General features: G+C 40.8%; 1 protein-coding gene across 1 annotated transcript in view; it reads left to right on the forward strand.

The window, feature by feature from the left end:
• Positions 1 to 20,732, forward strand: part of ESPN (espin) — a 185,066-nt gene that overhangs the window by 89,587 nt on the left and 74,747 nt on the right. Inside the window, exon 7 of the mRNA XM_066607334.1 lies at positions 8,417 to 8,694. Within this exon, the coding sequence (XP_066463431.1) occupies positions 8,417 to 8,694 (278 nt within the window). The remainder of the gene's footprint in view (positions 1 to 8,416; positions 8,695 to 20,732) is intronic.

Genomic DNA, 20,732 nt, shown 5'->3' on the forward strand with positions numbered 1-20,732 from the left:
TAACCACTATAATACTGCCCCTATGTACAAGAATATAACTACTATAATACTGCCTCCTATGTTCAAGAATATAACTACTATAATACTGCCGCCTATGTACAAGACTATAACTACTATAATACTGCCTCCTATGTACAAGAATATAGCTACTATAATACTGCTCCTATGTACAAGAATATAACTACTATAATACTGTCCCCTATGTACCAGAATATAACTACTATAATACTGCCCCCTATGTACAAGAATATAACTACTATAATACTGCCCCCTATGTACCAGAATATAACTACTATAATACTGCCCCCTATATACAAGAATATAACTAATATAATACTGCCTCCTATGTACAAGAATATAACTATAATACTGCTCCTATGTACAAGAATATAACTACTATAATACTGCCCCCTATGTACCAGAATATAACTACTATAATACTGCCCCCTATATACAAGAATATAACTAATATAATACTGCCTCCTATGTACAAGAATATAACTATAATACTGCTCCTATGTACAAGAATATAACTACTATAATACTGCTCCCTATGTACAAGAATATAACTACTATAATACTGCTCCCTATGTACAAGAATATAACTACTATAATACTGCCTCCTATATACAAGAATATAACTACTATAATACTGCTCCCTATGTACAAGAATATAACTACTATAATACTGCCCCCTATGTACAAGAATATAACTACTATAATATTGCTCCTATGTACAAGAATATAACTACTATAATACTGCCTCCTATCTACAAGAATATAACCACTATAATACTGCCTCCTATGTACAAGAATATAACTACTATAATATTGCCCTTATATACAAGATTATAACTACTGCAATATCGTTCTTTATATACTGTAAAAGATTAGCATAAGTAGAGCAATGTTGAAATGTGGCTGGGATTAGGCCACTCTCTGCTTGAACTTCCTTTTAGATATTTTCCTTGAGATTAACTTGTACTCATTAAAAAAAGGAACAATAAGCTTTTCTCTAGAGGTTATATGAGCAGCATCTATTGCCAGAATCTCTAACATGACGCACACTCCTCTGCAGAACTAGATCCATGCTCATGTATTGTATCAATAAGCCTTGTCAGGAAATATGCTGTATATGTCCTAAAGTGTTCTGTGAGCAGTTTCAATGCCCATGATTGTTTTTTTACTATACTGATTATTCAAGGCAGCTGCTGTTTCCCTGTCCTCGCGGGGTGAACGTTTCCTATCCGAGATGTTACACTGACAGTGTGCGTAAATACGTATATTGATTTTAAAAACCATTGTCTTCTTTAGGGTATCACATGCTTGAAATGTAGAGATGAGCGAGCACACTCGGTAAGGTCAGTTAGTTGAGCGAGCCTCGTCCATCTCGAGTAACTGCCTTCTTCTGTGTGCTTAGGGGTGAGCGGCGGGCAGCGCGGGGGGAGAGATCTCTCTTACTCTCCCCTCTGCTCTCCCCCGCCGCCCCCTGCTGCCTACCCGAGCACGCTCGGAGAAGACAGTTACTCGAGATGAGCGAGGCTCACTCGAGTAACTGACCTTACCGATCGTGCTCGCTCATCTCTATTGAAATGCCTTTATTTTAGAAGTAAGTTAAAATCTTTTTACATTATACAAATGTTTGCTGAAGCTGACAAAATGTTTGAGAAGAAAGATTAGATCTGTGAATGAATTTTCATTTTCACAGTGTTCAAAGCTAGGCACCATATGGAAGTATTATGTGTGCACGATATGGTACTATTATTCACTCACATTATACAAAATCTCTAAAATGTAGCCACATTTAAGTGAATTGGCTTAGGCTGCAATTCCAGTCATAGCCTGTGAACAAGAGTGGCACTGTTTTATGGATAAAAATAATTTTATCTTACCTGATGCAAGTTAATGCAATGATAAATTAGTGGCTGTAAATACTCAATAGGCAACAAAAAAAAACACACGATTTTTGTGTCTAAGAAAGTTTAATGCTGCAAAATAAGTTGGTGCTATGCAAATAAAGATTATTATTATTATTATTTGTTACTGTAGCTTATTGTAAAATATAATGGAAAATAACTTTTGAAAAAAATTTGCTTTTGCGGTCAGGACATCGATAATTAAAAATATATGATTTTGAATTTCCAATGTTTCAAGGACATACGCAGTTTGAAAAGAAATGACTTACAATCATGAGCCAAAGTCATTATACAATGCAGAGTATGTCCATACAGTTCAAAATTAATGAAAATGTCTAGTGCTTTTCATTAATTCCTTTCAGTTGCTCAGTCTGCACATCTCAAGGAGGAGTACAGTAGTGTCAAATTCCTGTTGCATGTTCTGAAGTACGATCAGTATGATTGGGAGGTAATTGGAGACTTCAAGATGGTAGCTTTCCAAATGGGTCTTCCATGTGGTTTCACAAAGTATCCTTGCTATCTTTGTCTTTGGGGTAGCAGAACCAAAACTGAACACTACCATCGACGAGACTGGCTTGAACGTATTGACTTCACTGTTGGATGAAGTGTCAAGTGGGAACCCCTAGTAGATCCTAAGATGATTCTGATGCCACCTCTTCACATAAAACTTGGGCTTATGAAACAGTTTGTCAGAGCTCTAGATAAAGAATCTACAGCGATGAAACATCTACTAAACTTCTTCCCGAAGCTGACTGAGGCCAAGGTAAAAGCTGGCATCTTTGTGGGACCACAAATCAAGAGGATCATAGAATGTCCGACATTTCCTGACCTGCTCACAGAAGTACAGAAAACAGCTTGGACCAGCTTTGTTGTTGGTGTTCAGGGGTTCTTGGAAAATCACAAAGCAGACAACTATGTGGAGTTGGTGGAAACGATGAAGAAATACCACGCTATGGGCTGCAGGATGTCGCTCAAGGTTTATGATTCCCATCTACATAAATTCAAATAGAACATTGGAACATACTTCAAGGAACAAGGAGAAAGGTTCCACCATGATATACGGCAGTTTGAGCGTCGCTATCAAGGATACTACAACGAGAATATGATGGGCGACTACATCTGGGGCCCTGTGCGGGAAAGTGACCAAGTACACAATTGTCAATCGAAAAGAACCGGATGTTTTCATTAATTTTGAACTGCATGGACATACTCTGCCTTGTATAATGACTTTGGCTCATGATTGTAAGTCATTTCTTTTCTCACTGTGTATGTCCTTAAAACATTCAAAATTCAAAATCATCTATTTTTAATTATCGATGTCCTGACCACAAAAGCAAACTTTTTTCAAAATGAAAGTTATTTTGCATTATAGTTTACAATAGGCTAACAGGAACAAATGAACTTTTCTTAGACACAAAAACCGTGTTGCCTAGTGAATATACATCTTGGGTGACAGCCTGTTGTGCCTTGGGTTTCAATACAGAAATCTGACAGATTGAAAAAGTGATCGCATTAATTACAATTTGACAGAATAGATGACTGAATAGTTGACAAATATGTGAACACAGTTTAGGGGCTCATGCACACAGGCGCATGCATGCTTCAGCCTGTGAGATATACGGCGTTTCTACTGCATGTACAAATGCTTATTTGATGGATATATGAGTTTCTTGCGTGCGTATTTACTGCGCATTTTCATGCACAAAAAAACCCGCAAAAGGCCCAATTGATGTCACTATTTTTTAAATCACTGTCTCCTGCCAATATGTGTAGAAACATAGTGAATACACATGCAATCGCATATTTACAGCGTTTTTACGCGATCTCATAAACGTTAATAGGTAAACACAGACCAAAATAGGACATGCTGCAATTTTTTTTACGCATGTAGAATAAATAACCTGATGCAAATCAATGGTCTATTCACAGACGTGACTTGGTTAAAAGTAATACATTTTATTAAGTTTTATCTAAAAAAACACGATTGGGCACAACAAAGGACACAACACAAAATCTAAGTTGTAATGGAAAGGCGTTAACCCACCAAATAGTGGATAGAAAAATGATTGGTGGGTTTCAAAATTACAACTTGGTATTACTTCTGATACTCCGTATTTCTTAATGTCGCACGTCACTTAGGAATACAGTCTGCATGGGGGCTGTTCATGGATTTCCCAAAAACCGGAACCCCAATTAGATATCTGTAGTTTTATTAATATAATGACAGAATTCGACCAGAGATACTCAGGTTGCGGAAACGTGATGTTCAACCTGAGGAAGTGAATATCTCTGTCAAAAATACTGCCTAGTGGGCTGAAAAGTTTTTAACAGCTCAAAAGGACAGTATGTCAAGGAAATTGATTTTAGTCAATTTTTATTCCTTATGGCCAGTACTCCTACTCATGGCGACAATGTTTGAGCAGAAACTTTCAGATTGCAAAAAAGTGATATTCAACCTAAGAAGATAGTTATCTCTGTCAGAGCTTGTTGCCTAGTGAGCTAAGACTTGTGAACGGCTCAAAAGGACAGTGTGTCAGAGATTTTAATTTTGTCAATGTTTTTTACTCATTATAAACAGTACTCCCACTCTACGCGTTTCACCACTGAGTGTACGTGGATCCTCAGGAGACTTAGTACTTAGAGAGTAGTAATAACAACAATAATGTTTACAGAGTTATGATGGTAAACAATTAGGGTATCACTCCATAGATAGAGTATCACTAAAATATTTAATCCTCAATCAGGAAATGAGCTCTTAGCGTTCAATTTGAGCTAGTAGGGTTTAACCTCGGTGAGGGGATAGATAAAGATTGTAAGTACGAGGTTCATTTCTTTCAAATGTTAAACCCTTCTTCTCTATCAATCCTACTTTCAATAGTCCCATGCCAGGTGTAATGGTCAATAGGATCTCCTTACAATGAGAGTAGGGATAAAGAGTACTACATGCATGAGATTACTGGGTTTGGAATTTTGGTCCATCAAGGCGATGGGAACTAACCTATGTCATGCTCTGACCTCTTGAGCACTCTATCTTTCTGTAGGGATTGCTGTCCATGCATTAACCTTGAGCTTACTGGGAGAGAGGAAAAGGGGGAAAAAAGATAGAAAAAAGAAAGGAGGGTGTAGGGAAAAATACTCCTCTGTACCTAGGGAGGATTGACTCCTTGTCCTGCTATGCTAACGGCCTCATTGCTTGTATTTGCATGAGTAGTTAAGGACTTTAGGACTTGAAACCTCCTTCACTCATTTATAGGGGATTTGGATCTGTTAGAGTTATTACCTCCAGACCAAAATTCCAAACCCAGTAATCTCATGCATGTAGTACTCTTTATCCCTACTCTCATTGTAAGGAGATCCTATTGACCATTACACCTGGCATGGGACTATTGCAAGTAGGATTGATAGAGAAGAAGGGTTTAACATTTGAAAGAAATGAACCTCGTACTTACAATCTTTATCTATTCCCTCACCGAGGTTAAACCCTACTAGCTCAAATTGAACGCTAAGAGCTCATTTCCTGATTGAGGATTAAATATTTTAGTGATACTCTATCTATGGAGTGATACCCTAATTGTTTACCATCATAACTCTGTAAACATTATTGTTGTTATTACTACTCTCTAAGTACTAAGTCTCCTGAGGATCCACGTACACTCAGTGGTGAAACGCGTAGAGTGGGAGTACTGTTTATAATGAGTAAAAAACATTGACAAAATTAAAATCTCTGACACACTGTCCTTTTGAGCCGTTCACAAGTCTTAGCTCACTAGGCAACAAGCTCTGACAGAGATAACTATCTTCTTAGGTTGAATATCACTTTTTTGCAATCTGAAAGTTTCTGCTCAAACATTGTCGCCATGAGTAGGAGTACTGGCCATAAGGAATAAAAATTGACTAAAATCAATTTCCTTAACATACTGTCCTTTTGAGCTGTTAAAAACTTTTCAGCCCACTAGGCAGTATTTTTGACAGAGATATTCACTTCCTCAGGTTGAACATCACGTTTCCGCAACCTGAGTATCTCTGGTCAAATTCTGTCATTATATTAATAAAACTACAGATATCTAATTGGGGTTCCGGTTTTTGGGAAATCCATGAACAGCCCCCATGCAGACTGTATTCCTAAGTGACGTGCGACATTAAGAAATACGGAGTATCAGAAGTAATACCAAGTTGTAATTTTGAAACCCACCAATCATTTTTCTATCCACTATTTGGTGGGTTAACGCCTTTCCATTACAACTTGGAGTTTGTGTTGTGTCCTTTGTTGTGCCCAATCGTGTTTTTTTAGATAAAACTTAATAAAATTTATTACTTTTAACCAAGTCACGTCTGTGAATAGGGCTTTTTCAAATTTTCAGTCGACTTGTGCTGCCCTCTCTGTGAATACGATGCAAATCAATGGGGTTTATGCAACCTATCCACAGTGTCAATGGAGCCGTTCGCGCGGAATTCTGACAAAAATAGAACATGCTGTGATTTAATTTCCATGAGCGGATATCGCAATTGCTGTCCACGGACATGCAAATGTTCTATTTTTTGAATGAATGCGGAATACTGTGGATCATCTGCACAGGTGACCATTGCGGAATCCCCAATTTAAATACGGTTGTGTGCTGCCGGCCTTAACCCTCTCCAATCCACTGTCTGACGTCTGAAGACATTCTGATTGGAGGCTGTACAACTCCGAAGTCCTAAGACATCCAGCAGGGTATTCTTACTGGTTATTACTAGTCGCTAGGTTGTTGTGGGCCTCTTTAGCATGTCACATACTGCAGTCCTGGCTCTAGCCAGCAGATGGCGCCATTGTATAATTGCAAAAAGAGAAAGCCTCCTAGGAAACCCTGAATCTAAAATTGGATTGCAAAGGGTTAATCTTATATATAAAACGCAAAATCCGTTTGTTTGTGTCATATACAAATCCACAGTTCTGGTGTGATTTAAATGAAATTTTGCATAAGCATTCTTCATCACCAGGCGACAAGTACTGGCATAATTAAAAATCAAAAACTCACAGAATTCCCCTAAAATTTTTGTTGCCAATAGCAACCAATCACAGTGCAGCTTTCATTTTTTATACTGCTGAGGTAAAATGAAATCTGTGCTGTGATTGGTTGCTATTTCTTATACCACTGAGGTCAAATAAAAGCAGCGCTGTGATTGGTTGCTATTTCTTATACCGCTGAGGTAAAATAAAAGCAGCGCTGTGATTGGTTGCTATTTCTTATACCGCTGAGGTAAAATAAAAGCTGCGCTGTGATTGGTTGCTATTTCTTATACTGCTGAGGTAACATGAAAGCTGTGCTGTGATTGGTTCATAATCAAATTTTTTTGATGGACTAATGATTTGAGACCACTGCAAAATGGCGTAGTAACATCAGTTATTCTGTAGAAGCAGTAAATAACTTTGAAAGCCCAATTTTCAATAACCAATCCCTGCGCTTATAGCGCCGTGCAACGCATGGGTATGTCCCCTAGTCTATTATACATACAATTTTAGAAAAACCGCATTGTGGCAGCTCTACACCTTCATTATCAGCTCAGGTTTCACTTGTAAAAATTGTAAAGAACATCCTAACCTGTTACTTCACCTACTTTTTAGGATTATCATATAGTCAGTTTTTGCTTTTACCAAGGACTTATGTTTCAATGGAAATCTACAAAGCCATCACCGCACATGTATGTAGTTGTATGCGCCTCTTTAAATCGGGCATTAGACTTATGAATGGAAAAGATCTGGTATTGCAGTACAGCGCTAGCCAAGTGAATGGGGCTAAACTGCAATACCAGACAGCGCATGGAGAAAAGTATTGCTGTTTTTGACAAAAAAAAGTGGCTAAAGCTTGTGGATGTATCTTTACCTAATCTAAGTGACAATGATTATAGCTGCCACTAGAGCCAAGCAGGGGCATATCAATCACCTGTCCCGTCTCTTGAATCGCAACTCTCTCTAAAGGTCCTTTTATACAGCACAATTATCGTGCAAACCGCTCATTAGATTGAGAGGTTCGCATGATAATTGTTAGGTGTAAACGCGTGCAGTGAACGAACGATCATTGATAAATCGCTGATCGGATCTTTCATGCAGACCCGAAAATCATTGTTGGTCTGCCTCTGAATTATTGTGTCTTAACAGGCAGTCATTCATCTATGAGCCACTGCCTGTTTACTGTGAACGGAGGTAAGCGGTCAGAGCAATCTCCAGCCCACTCCACCTACATTCACTGAGCGATGATCATCACTGGAACAGTCTACCTGCGTAAAAGGGTCTTAACTGGAGTAAGGTATAAGTCCTTGTAGATTTGGAGAAAAAAATTCTTATTTACAGAACTGAGAAATCTAGGAATTTTGATTTCTGAAACTACTTCCAAATTCTTCAAAAATCAATTATTGATCCACACAGCTTAACTCAATAGTTTAACCCATTGGGTGCTTGAGTGCTAACTCTTCATATCTATGCTTTAATTTACTCATTATGTTTATATCTTGTTTCCTTTAAGGGCCCCCCGAAAATGCCATCACAGATATGCAGACCTACATGGACATGTTGAATCCCGAGGTAGATCCTTGTGGCAGTAAGAAAATGGACCCAACCAGTAACTCTCCACCACCTCCTCCAGCCTTCCCGCCACCTCCACCGCCTGCTGTTGATATTGCACTCCCGCCACCTCCGTGTTATCCTGCGCCAAGCCCTCCTGAGGGTCAACACCCATCGGAGATCTACGTACAGGCAAAGAACAACCTCCGACATGTAGAAAGTGAGGTACTAAATGAAGAGGTAATGTCTGAACTGAAATTGCAAGTTTCCATGAAATTAGGAGAAATTTCCCCCCCAAATTGGACAACTGTCCAAGATTTTGTAATGCATGTCATTTGGACATATTCACATGCACAAGTGAAAATGTTCTGCTTTAACTGTTTAATGCTCCAGGGCATATAGTTATGTCCTGGGCATGCAAGGTTTGTAAGGAGGGTGAACGGGAACTGTTTCTGATCCTTACAATGTGGATGCCAACTGTTTCTCATAGCTGATACCAGTCTTTAATTCCAACAGTTGCATTTAAATGCCCTGATGGGAGTTTGGGGGTCCAAAACATCTACCTGCGATGAGATCAATAAAATGTAGAGATCAGTTTTTAAAATTTTTTTACTAATTATTAAAAAAAAGTAATAGAAGTTTACCCTCTCCCCCTTTCCCATACTTATAATAAAATAAATCAAAATAACAAAAACATATGTAGTACTGCTGGGTCCGTTAAAGCCCAATCTATCAAAATAATGCACTATTTATTCTGCATTGTGAGTCTTCAGAAAAAAAAAAAAAAAAATATATATATATATATATATGTCAGAATTGCACTTTTTTCAGTCACCCGTCTCCAAGAAAAAATTTAATAAACAGGGATCAAAAAGCTATATGTACTCCAAAATGGTGTCACTAGAAACTACAAGACATTCTTACAAAAAACAAGCTCCCACACAAATATGCTGCCGGAAAAAAGAAAAAAAATTGTGGCTGTCAGAATATTGTGTGAGAAAATAATTCGTTTTTTTCCTAGGATATTTTATTTTTTAAAAGTAGAGAAGCAAAAGAAAAACTATATAAACAAGTATGGTCATTATCATACTGAACCATAGAATAACGCAAAGATGTTTGAATTGTGTTTTTTTTCCATTTCTTTCCACTTTGAATTTTTTGAAATGTTTTCAGTACATTATATGGCACATTAAATGGTACCATTGAAAAATACAACTCGACCTGCAAAAACAAGCCCTCAGACAGCTAGATTGATGGATAAATGAAAAGGTTATGATTTTTCGAAAGTGAGGAGAAACTAAGCCCGTGATGGCGAACCTATGACACGCGTAGCCATAGTCGCTGACACGCGGCCGCTCACCCCGTTAATGAATACCAGCAGGGGCCGTGACTCCTCACTACTAGCAGCGCTGATCCCGGTGCACACTGTGATGTCTGTGTGCGCCGGGATCCTCCTCCCCCCATCCCTTGACGTCTCCTACCTGTTGGTTCCGCGAGAGCATCCGGGGGAGGAGGTATCCTGCAACACACTGACATCACAGTGTGCGCCGTAGATCATCGCTGTTGGCGGCACTCCGGGCACAGGAGAAGCGGAGTATTCACGAGGTAAGTACGTGGGTCTCGTTGGGGGCAGTCACCACTGGGGGGCCCGCTGTAAGGGGGCAGTCACTGCTGGGGGGGGCCGCTGTAAGGGGGCAGTCACCACTGGGGGGGCCCGCTGTAACGGGGCAGTCACCGCTGGGAGGGCCCACTGTAAGAGGGCAGTCACCGCTGGGGGGGCCCACTGTAAGAGGGCAGTCACCGCTGGGGGGGCCCACTGTAAGGGGGCAGTCACCGCTGGGGGGGCCCACTGTAAGGGGGCAGTCACTGCTAGGGGCCCACTGTAAGGGGGCAATCACCGCTGGTGGGCCGCTGTAAGGGGGCAGGTAATGCTGGGGGGCCGCTGTAAGGGGGCAGGTAATGCTGGGGGGCCTCTGTGGGGGGCAGATACAGCTGGGGGGCCTCTGTGGGGGACAGTTACTGCTGGGGGGCCGCTGTGGAGGTCAGGTAATGCTGCGGGCCGCTGTGGGGGGCAAATACTGCTGGGGGCCGCTATGGGGGGGCAGATACTGTTGGGGGCCGCTGTGGGGGGGCAGATACTGCTGGGGGGCCACTGTGGGTGGTGCTGTCGCTGCTGGGGGGGCCACTGTGGGTGGCGTGGTCGCTGCTGGGGGCCGCTGTGAGGAGCACTATCACTGCTGGTGGCTCATCATTACTGAGATAAGTGAGGGGGAGGCTGGGAGAGGCGAGGCCTGTGCTATGGGTGTTTTGGGTTTATTAAACACAGTTATACATTACAATTATACATATTTGTTATTTAAACTATAAATATGGTGAATTTATGGATTTTTTCTCGAAGTGACACACCACCCGAGTTATGCTCCGTTTTTTTGGCGAATTTTGACACACCGAGCTCAAAAGGTTGCCCATCACTGAACTAAGCAAAAAAAAGGCCATGTCCTTAAGTGGTTAAGGAGAAAGAATTAGGACTAAAAAATATCCCAAACTATTAGCAGTCAAATAATAAAAGGATGTGAAAAAGGAATGTAGTTTTCAGCTATGGGCGGAATGCTCTATTGAATGAATTTCTATGACTGATACTGATGACATGTCTTAAGATTAGGCCATCAATATCCTATCACTGGTTGTCTGACTCCAGACTCTCCTACTGATCATGTGTTTGAAGAGGTGACAATTTTGAGTGCCACATTCTCTTCATTGTTTACCAGAAGCAGTTCCGTAAATTTAGCAGTGCCCTGTGCCTGGTATTGCAGCTTTCTGTAGTTCATTTCCATTTAAGTGAGTCGGACAGAACTGCAATACTAGTAGTCCCATAATCAATATGTCTTCTATACGTATTGTAAAAACCCCTTCAAAGAGCACCCGAGTTTTCAATATGTTTTCTAAAATATACCAGGTTCTACTTACCCCATCATTTGTTGCTGTTTGCATCCTGTTTCATGTCTAGAAGTTCTGATTTTCATGGTGTCTTTCTCATTTTTTGCTGCCCTGCTGTTTGCAATTCACTTTCACTCAGGGGGCATTTTGCAAACCTAGCATTCTGCCAGCAGTTTACTATCCTCTACTTCCTTTCCCTCACTTGCCATGCTGCATTGCTCTGTCTTTGGTACAATCAGTAGGGAGGCGATAAATTAATGCTTGCCCTTCTACTTTCCCAGTATGACTGTCAGGCATTCAAATGGTCAGTAAACTCAAAATAATGTACACACATGTTAAAATGAATCAGGGTGGTGATGTTATGCATGGCAGGGTGGTGACAAATGGAGGTTGAGGCAATTTTTTTTTTATAAAACAAACCAAACTCTACTTAATGCATCTTTACTTTTCACTCCGTAGGAGTGTGCTGATTACTTATACATCTCATATTAACTCTGTATGACATCTCATATATTACTACTAAAACATCTGATTTCCAGGAAACACACAGATATGAAACTAATACTGTGTTCATTATACTAGTAGCTTTTCCTTATCAGCTGTGGGGGTCCTGGAGCGCTCTCGTGAGAAAGATCTGTCGCAGGCCGGTGTGAGACCTGAGAACCATGTATAGGAGATAGAATACAAAAATCTAATACATACCAGTGTACAATACTGAACAAGTTAACCATTTAGATGCTGTTATTTACTAAGAAGGAAGATATACCTATATGCATACAGTGAAGTGAGTGCTGTCCTCCAGACATATAACAGATAGAAGTAATGAGAACATTGCACTTGTTGTACTTGCAGTGTTTGCAGTTCATGCTTCGGGACTCTGTTTAGGGTCTTCCCTTAATTTTCTGCTATAGACTTGAGCTGACTGATGCCTCGGTTCTCCTTTGCAACGAATATACACCAGTTTGTACATAGCAAGTATTTAACTCCTTTGCAGCACCACCCATTGCAAAATTAAATACTCCCCAGTTCTCATTTAAATCAGTGGGCTGTTCATATAATGCAAAGATCTCCCTGGTACTGCAAGGCGAGAAACTTTGAAGGTCCTGAATGTAATACCAATCTCTCTTTACTTAGAATTACAACCAGCTACAATATGTCCATGTCACCTTTCATTATGCTACCGTGTGGCCTTGACCCAAATCACATTTGAATCAGAAATCCAAAATGTATTTATAGGCCAGACTAAGATTAATTGTTAAATGTTTGTTTTAAACATTCATTAGAGGCTATTTGAAACATTTGCAGATAAAATATATTTGTAATGTAAGTCCTTATCTCGACATGTCTTACGATATTTCACTTAGCACTCTGCTGCACATAAATACTATGTGATAAGGTATTACAGGATGGCGAAGGACTGGGCCAAGGAGACTAAACCATAAGAAGTCTACAAGAGAATTTATTCCACATGTGTCCACTGCCAGTTGTTTGTCACTTACCAATGCCTGTTGAGGGTCAATCAACCCCTGCCACCAATGGATGAAATATGATCAATGTTTCCTCTGTTGATGCATTTTATTACGACGTTTTGGCTCTTATGCTTTTTTCATGCCCCTGCCCTGCTAAGGTGGTAGAATAATTGAGAAAACAAACTGCTGACCCCCATCACTTATCTGTTCTTTTATACTGCACACTTGCACTAGTTTCGCCCGCGTTTACACACCTTGGTTACCCATTTGCAGGCCACATGCTTGACGCTATCTTTCACACAAAAAACCCTGCTTACACCAATGCCCCCCACACCTGTCCCCAGAGCCATTTTGCCCTCTGCTTAAAGCACAACTACTGCTCTAACCTATCTATGCTAAATCCTTTGCCTAGACCACAATAGGTCATGTAGTGACCACTACCTTAAAGCTTATTTTATATGATTAGAAACTAATTTCTAGAGTTTGTGTGTATACTGTATATACTGTATATATTTTCTTGTCGCAAGCTGCTGTGCAACTGTAAAAACTACTCCCCCTGCTGGACAGCACAGAATTTAGTAATTTTACCTTGACCTACACTTTTAATAACCATCTAAACTAAGAGTCAAAAAAAAAGAACGCCAGAAATGCGCTTTTATGGTCGCCCTGTCTCCAAGAAAAAATGCAATAAAAAGCAATCAAAAAGTCATATGTATTCCAAAATTGTACCAACGCAAACAACAGGACTTTCCGCGAAAAATAAGCCCTCACACAACTATGTCGACGGAAAAATAAAAAAGTTATTGCGCTCAGACTGTCACTCCTTCCTGGTGTTCTGCGGTGCTCCTGCAGGCTGTCGCTCCCTCCTGGTTCCCGGCAGAGCATTGCTTTCTCTACGAAAGGCTTTAAATCCACGCCTCCAGAAACACACGTGCCTTCAACCAATCACAGCCAATGACAGTGATGTCATTGAATTGCTGTGATTGGCTGTGTTTCTGGAGGCGGGGATTTCAAGCCTTTCATAGAGAAAGCTTTAGTCCGTGGACCAGGAAGGAGTGACAGTCTGCAGGAGCGGCGCAGATCATCTGAAGAAGTGAGTAATGCTTTTTATTCTTTGCTCCACTGTATTGCCGGCGTATAAGGTGACAGTTGGGGGGTCGTCTTATACGCCCCGTCGCCTTATACGCCGGTATATATTTTTAGTGTATCACATTTCTGGATGAATTGCAGGGAAGGGGTTATATATTTAACCCCTTCCCGACCATTCATCCTGCGATCGCCGGCAGCCCATTGCATTCAGTGGAACCTGCTGTATTGCTGGTTCCATTGAATTCAATGGGCTAACATCGTTCTTCTCTGCTACAGCTGTTACAGCTGTGCCAGAGGAGAACGATCTTTACGCTGACAGTGCGGGGGGGGGGGGGGCCCACTCTTGCCGCTATTGTGGCTTAATAGTGGGACCTGTGAACTTGAGATGCAGCCCAACATGTAGCCCTTCGCCTGCCCTATCCGTTGCTGTGTCGTTCCCATCACTTTCTTGAATTGCCCAGATTTTCACACATGAAAACCTTAGCGAGCATCGGCGAAATACAAAAATGCTCGGGTCGCCCATTGACTTCAATGGGGTTCATTACTCGAAACGAACCCTCGAGCATTGCGAAAATTTTGTGCCGAGTAACGAGCACCCGAGCATTTTGGTGTTCGCTCATCTCTAATTTCTACCCATTATATGTTTGCCATTGAAACATCAGTGACCCATCAAGGCATAGACTCTACAAAACCTCTGGAGCTGTCCTGTAGTATCTGACACCAAGACATTAGCAGCTGATCCTTCCAGGCACAGAATAACATTTTAAAATCCAATGTACATCATTACTTTAACTCATTTTGTGACAGGTGCCCTGTACCGGGTCTTGATACTTTCTCCATTTTCTTTCTATGTTATACAAACCTTTGACTAAAAAACACTTCTTCTGACATCTTGTCCGCATTTGATACTTTCTCTCCTGTCCATAGCCTCCGCGCTCCTGTGAGCAGTGCATGATGGGAGGACATGTGCAGTTCAGAGTGCTGGAAGCTTCTGTCTGTCTGCTTCAGCAGTACTCAGAGAGGGAGGTTGGTGCTGGTAAGTTGTAGGACCTGTGAGCTGTAGGCGGAGCTACAATGCTGGCCGGAAAACAAGTTCTATGCATGCTGGAAGTTGTAGGTAGCAGTCTATTGCTGTGTTTATTGTGGAAGTGATCTATGTAAACACAGCGGCAGATCAGCGGCTGCACGGGATGAAGGAGAGGGTCCAGAGCGTCAAATTTTCAGAATTTTCATTTTGTGCCTGGAAAATCCCTTTAAGTCCTATTAGTTGCATGGTTCAACTTCCATGGATCAGAATTGTCTTCCCAGGACATTCCACAGATGCTCGATCCGGTTGAAATTTTGGGAATTTGGGGGACTAGTCATCACCTTGAACCCTTTGTCATGTTCCGCAAACCATTCCTGAACAGTTTTTTCAGTGATCATTGCCATTAGGTAATACCACTGCTATGAACAGTTGTACCTGTCTGTACAATGTTTAGGTAGGAGGTAGATGTCAAAGTAACATCCACATAAATGCAGGACCCAAGGTTTCCCTTCATTTCCCAGAGCATCACATGTACTCCCCCACACTTGTCTTATCCCCATAGTACATATTGGTGCCATCTCTTTTCAAGGAAATGATGTACACGCATCCGGCTGTCCACATGATGTAAAACCCCAAGCCACCTTCCTCCATTGCTCCATGGTTCAGTTCTCATGCTCACATTCCCATTGTATATAGTTCAGCCTTTAACAGGATTCAGCATGGGCACTCTCACTGGTCTGGAGCTGCACAGCCTCCTTATGCAGCAAGCTGTGACGCCCTGTGTGTTCTGTCACCTATCTATCATATCCAGCAGTAAATTTTTCAGCAATTTGCCCTACAGTAGGTCTTCTGTGGGGTCAAACTATACTGGTTAGCTTTCACACACATCAGTGAGCCTTGGACATCCATAACCATGTTACCATTCTACCCGCTGTTATCCCTTAGACCACTATTGGTAGGTACTAAGCATTGCACATTGGGAACATCTCACAAAACTTTGGGGATTCCCTGAACCAATTGTCTAGACTATTGTCATAGTTGCTCAGATCCTTACACTTAACAGAACTCATCAATTTCAAGAACTGACTATTCACTTGCTATCTAAAATATTCCACCCCTTGACAGGTGCCAGTGTCGCCAGATAACTAATGTAAGGGAGCGTTCCCACATTTTTCACTACACTGCAGGATTCTATCTGGGGGGCTCATTACAGTGAAAGCAGTATTGTAATGGAAGCCCCCAAATAGAACCATTCACTGTCATTAGTGAAAAGGCCACCACTTTGGTGTCCATTCGACAGGGGTTCCCTTAGTTTCCTTTTTATTTGGAGTATAGTGTAGTCGACTACATTATTCTATACTTAAAATAAGATAAAAATGAACAAAACTGCTGTCCAACGATGCCAAAGTGGTGTCTGTTTCACCAATGCAAGAGAATAGTTCCGTTAGTTCTGTTCGGGTGTTCCGTCGCAGTGCTGCTTTCCTCAGCTGTAACGAAAACCCAGACACAATCCCACATTTTAGTAAAAAATGCTGTGGGAATGCTTTCTTCTGTTCTTTCTCCCTTTATAAATGGATTTATTGTCATGACTGATTGGTGTACATGGGGTCTGTTATTATCTATATGCACTGTTGCTTCTGCATAGAACATGCTGGACCAGCACCTTCAGACATACACAATAATGGCTCACAGTGCGGTGGTCAAAACAAAGCAAAAAATAATAAATGGGAAGTCTTTCCCTAAATATGTAACAAATGAGGGAGAGGGCCTCACCTGACATGGCAGACTGATCGCGTCGATAGATGCAGGCCTGCATTCATTCCTGGGACCTAAGTAACGCTGCTTGGCCAAACTGATAAAGACAAAACAAAATAAAACACAGCACTTAGCTTTAGTAGAATAAGCCGCAGTACACAGAGCCATCCGGAGTAATGAACAGTGGACACCACGCTGTCCACGAGAGTCACTAACTGCCAGCTCAGACAGTGAGCAACTGACAATTTACAGCACCTTGGCTTCCTATCCATCCTAGCTAAATAGCCAGCTTATCACCCACAGATGTGAGCACGTTGCATCACACCTACTAAGCTAGAAGGTGCAGAACCATGTTTAAAACCCGCACCGGACTCAGTCAACCTGGCAGCGATCCCAGCACTGCTACAATATGCACATCTTCCCATGAAAGATGAAGCCATGCTTGTGTTCATGGTTTTTAAATTTGGGACTGTGATTTCTTAACTATAACTTAATTCTTACTCTTGCGTGGGAAATGGGAAATAATGAACCATGGCACTTTTTTTTTTATGGTGTCAGTTGTCATTTTATTCAGCGCTGGTTGTCAAAAAATGCAATGTGTTTTTCATTATTGGCTTGACTGATATGTGTAAGAGTCATGCTGATGCAGGCCCTTTTTGTGATGGTTAGGTTTTATCAAAAAAATATTGTATAATTGGACAGCACCAGCCATGTGATTGTTATACACATTTGGCATTTGAATATTTATTGGTATTGCTTCCCACCATTAAGCAGTTGCTTGTCGCATCAGGATGATCCAGAAAGGCCCAACTGAGAAGATCCTACAATTGAAAGGCCTCATTATTAATAATAATTTTATGACCCAGACCTAGAACATCTGTTAAATACCGAACACTTCTGGATATTCCTTCAATCTGGTAGTCAACCCGTGATTCAACGTTGGCTGAGAGAGTAGCCAAGGAGAGATCTCTTGATCGGAAATACTATTTATCTACACAGCTAAGAACCAACAGTGACTAAAAGTGGTGGAAATTACTAGTTTTACCTTATGTCAATGGACCCATATAAGTCAACAGTTTTCTGTATCTTAGCGTGTATCCATGACTTGCCTTTCATTAGCTCAAACTTCAGCACAAGATCAGCAGACGTGTAAGTAGTCATGCACAGCCTGCTGAAAGCTGCATGTCATAGATAAGGCAAAAGGATGGATCTAGACCCCAGTGGCCCATCATTCAAGCGCAAATTTTAGAATCTTAAAGACATGTAGAGGGAAATTCATTAAGACAAGCATCTCACACACCAGTCTTAATATGAACCCCACTGGAGTAAGATATGCCAAATGTATTAAGAGCCTTTTAATATATTTGGCATATCTTGGACTCATGGGGCACCAAAAAGGAAAATAAATCTTCGCCAGCTATGAGCTAGAGTAGATTTCTTGTATAATTTATGCCAGATTTTGGCTTAAATTATAGGTAAATCTGTTGGCCCATGGTGACCATGCTCTTCCCACTAAGCCATGCCCACTGTCTTAAGAAGCCCACACACTGTTTTTGCAGAGAAGTGCTCTGTGGTTCATGTACCCCCTAGATGCATGTTGGTGCTAAGCCACCCTTCTAGCTGATCCCTGTATTAATGCCCTGATGTAATGCTATCACAATTATGCAAAACAAACTTTCTTGCTAGCCATGGTAGGGGTTTTAGAATGCACCTCCTATCTTGGTCGCTGAAGTTCAACATGATAGCTATATGGTCTGATTCACCCACTAACTTGTCCATTTGGCTCTGTGTTTAATGTAAATTCATGTACATTTTTCTTATAGGCTGTAGAGTGCCGTATATATATTTTTTAAACTCTTACATTTCACCCCCCCTTCTAAATGGCGCCATAGGCAACTGCCTATTCTGCCTACCTTTGTCCCAGCCTCAATAGGTATCCTACTGCACATTGTTAATATTGCAGATAATTTTTACCCGGAGGCAGAAACCATTGTATCATCAGCTAGTTACATGTGGTTCACTGCAATCTGCATCACACCTGCTTCAGGAGAAGATCCTAGGAAATGTATTTTAAAGGTATATAAAATAAGGCTGTATTGTAAGGGGCGGCTCAATCAAATCGTGTTTTGTCTCCATCAAACAAAGCCTTTCTTGCCAAGATAAATGGTACCCAATGTGTCCTTTCATTCAAAAAGCTAGTGAGTAAACAGCCCAACAATGTGCACAATGGACCTTTTATGTGTTCTTGGCAGACGGACCTCATAAAAACTCTGTGAGCTGAAAACATGATGGCTGACTATATCATCTGCTTAATTGGGAAAGCCCAGGAAACTGGCCAGTATTTGAATTCAAATTTTTACAAGTTTTTAATTTGCAAATTCTAAAAGCAATTTGAAAAATTTGGAAATGTTTTACAGTCTGATGACTTTATTGGCAATGCGTTAGTTTTATTAAATGAACTTATGTGTCCGCAGTAAGAAACATGAGCACTGGAAGCTGGGATAAATTATTAAGTGCAGTCTCTTGCTTAGCAAAGCACTTCATTGTACATAGGAATAATGAAGGGCAGACCTGGATCTTGGATAGAATAATAGCTTTGTGTTCCAAGAGCTAATAGCATTCTGCTCCTATTTGCATATTATGGCAGACCCATGCCCTGTACAAGGGCAACACTTGCCTTTTGATGCCCTATTCTTGCCTATGTTCTCTTGCCTGCAACTCAGAGCTGGCTGCACCATTCATTGGAGGCTATAGATAACACTGTCGAAATAAATACACAAGTGTCTGGTGTCTCTGTAATGTGAACCATGGCTATTTAACCTCATGGAGAGATGGCCAAAGATTAATTTCCAGTTCAAAAGTCAAATGAAGAAAATGCAAGATAAAATCGAATTGATCTATCATGTATATTGGGCTCTTTGATATTTCACTTAGCGCCTACAATATTCTATAGTGCTGTATAAGTAATGAATTTATTCGCAGTAGTCCCTGATCCTATAATATGTACGATTATTACCAGGGGCATAGCTAAGAAGCACTCTGCTTTGGCCAGGGTAATTAGAATAAAGATATTGGGCTGTAAGCGCAATATATTTTTCTTAAGGAAAACCTAAGGGACTTTTCACATGGGACAAAATTATCCACAGCGCAAATGTGGATTTTGTCAATTAGTGTGATTAGTTGTGTTTTTAAAAACAGACTTTCATTGTGGAATTACATTTCCGGTATCTTAGAAATCTGCAACAACCATTTCACAAGACATCCTTAATTCCATAGGGGAAAGTAAAGATACACAGATTTTAACAGGTGCGAAATTCAAGCCCCATAGGGGTAACGTCTTAACTCCGTCCCTTGTGAAAGGTCTCTCAAGCTCTGGACTCTACACTTACGACACATTCGTATTTCTTCCCGTATTACGTCTGTATTTTTTATATTCTGTATATGGACAATATATACCGCATTGATTTGCATTGGGGTATTCAGACATTTTAGGCACGTATTTTACATGTATGTTCTATGTAGGTCCGAATCACAGATTGAAATCGCCCATTAATGTCCGTGGGTTTGCGTAAAAATGCAGCAAATATTCAGTTGCGTGCAGATTTACCGCATTGTTTTGCCTGTTGGCAGGAGACAGTGGTTACAAAAATAGTGACATTAATTTAGCCAAAAATGCAGCGAATAGGGATGTAATTTGCATGTAAATAAATGCATACCCACTAAATGCACACATACACACATAGTAAGAACAGTACGATTTGAAAGCACTGAAATTACATATACCTGTGTGAATGTGTGTCTTAAGTTTTGGGAAAGGTGTTAGGATTTTCCACTGCTCTGCCTGCAATGTAGACCACATAAGCCAAGCCCGTCCCTTTTTTTGGTCCACTATAGATGGAGAGCACCAGAGAAGGAGATGGACTCTTGTTTCCTCTGACAGCGTTAGTGTCTCTTTAAGTTAGATAATCAGGCCAATATATGAGGGCATATTGAGCTCAGGT

This window comes from Eleutherodactylus coqui, chromosome 6 (genome assembly GCF_035609145.1).
Source record: "Eleutherodactylus coqui strain aEleCoq1 chromosome 6, aEleCoq1.hap1, whole genome shotgun sequence".
NCBI lineage: Eukaryota > Metazoa > Chordata > Amphibia > Anura > Eleutherodactylidae > Eleutherodactylus > Eleutherodactylus coqui.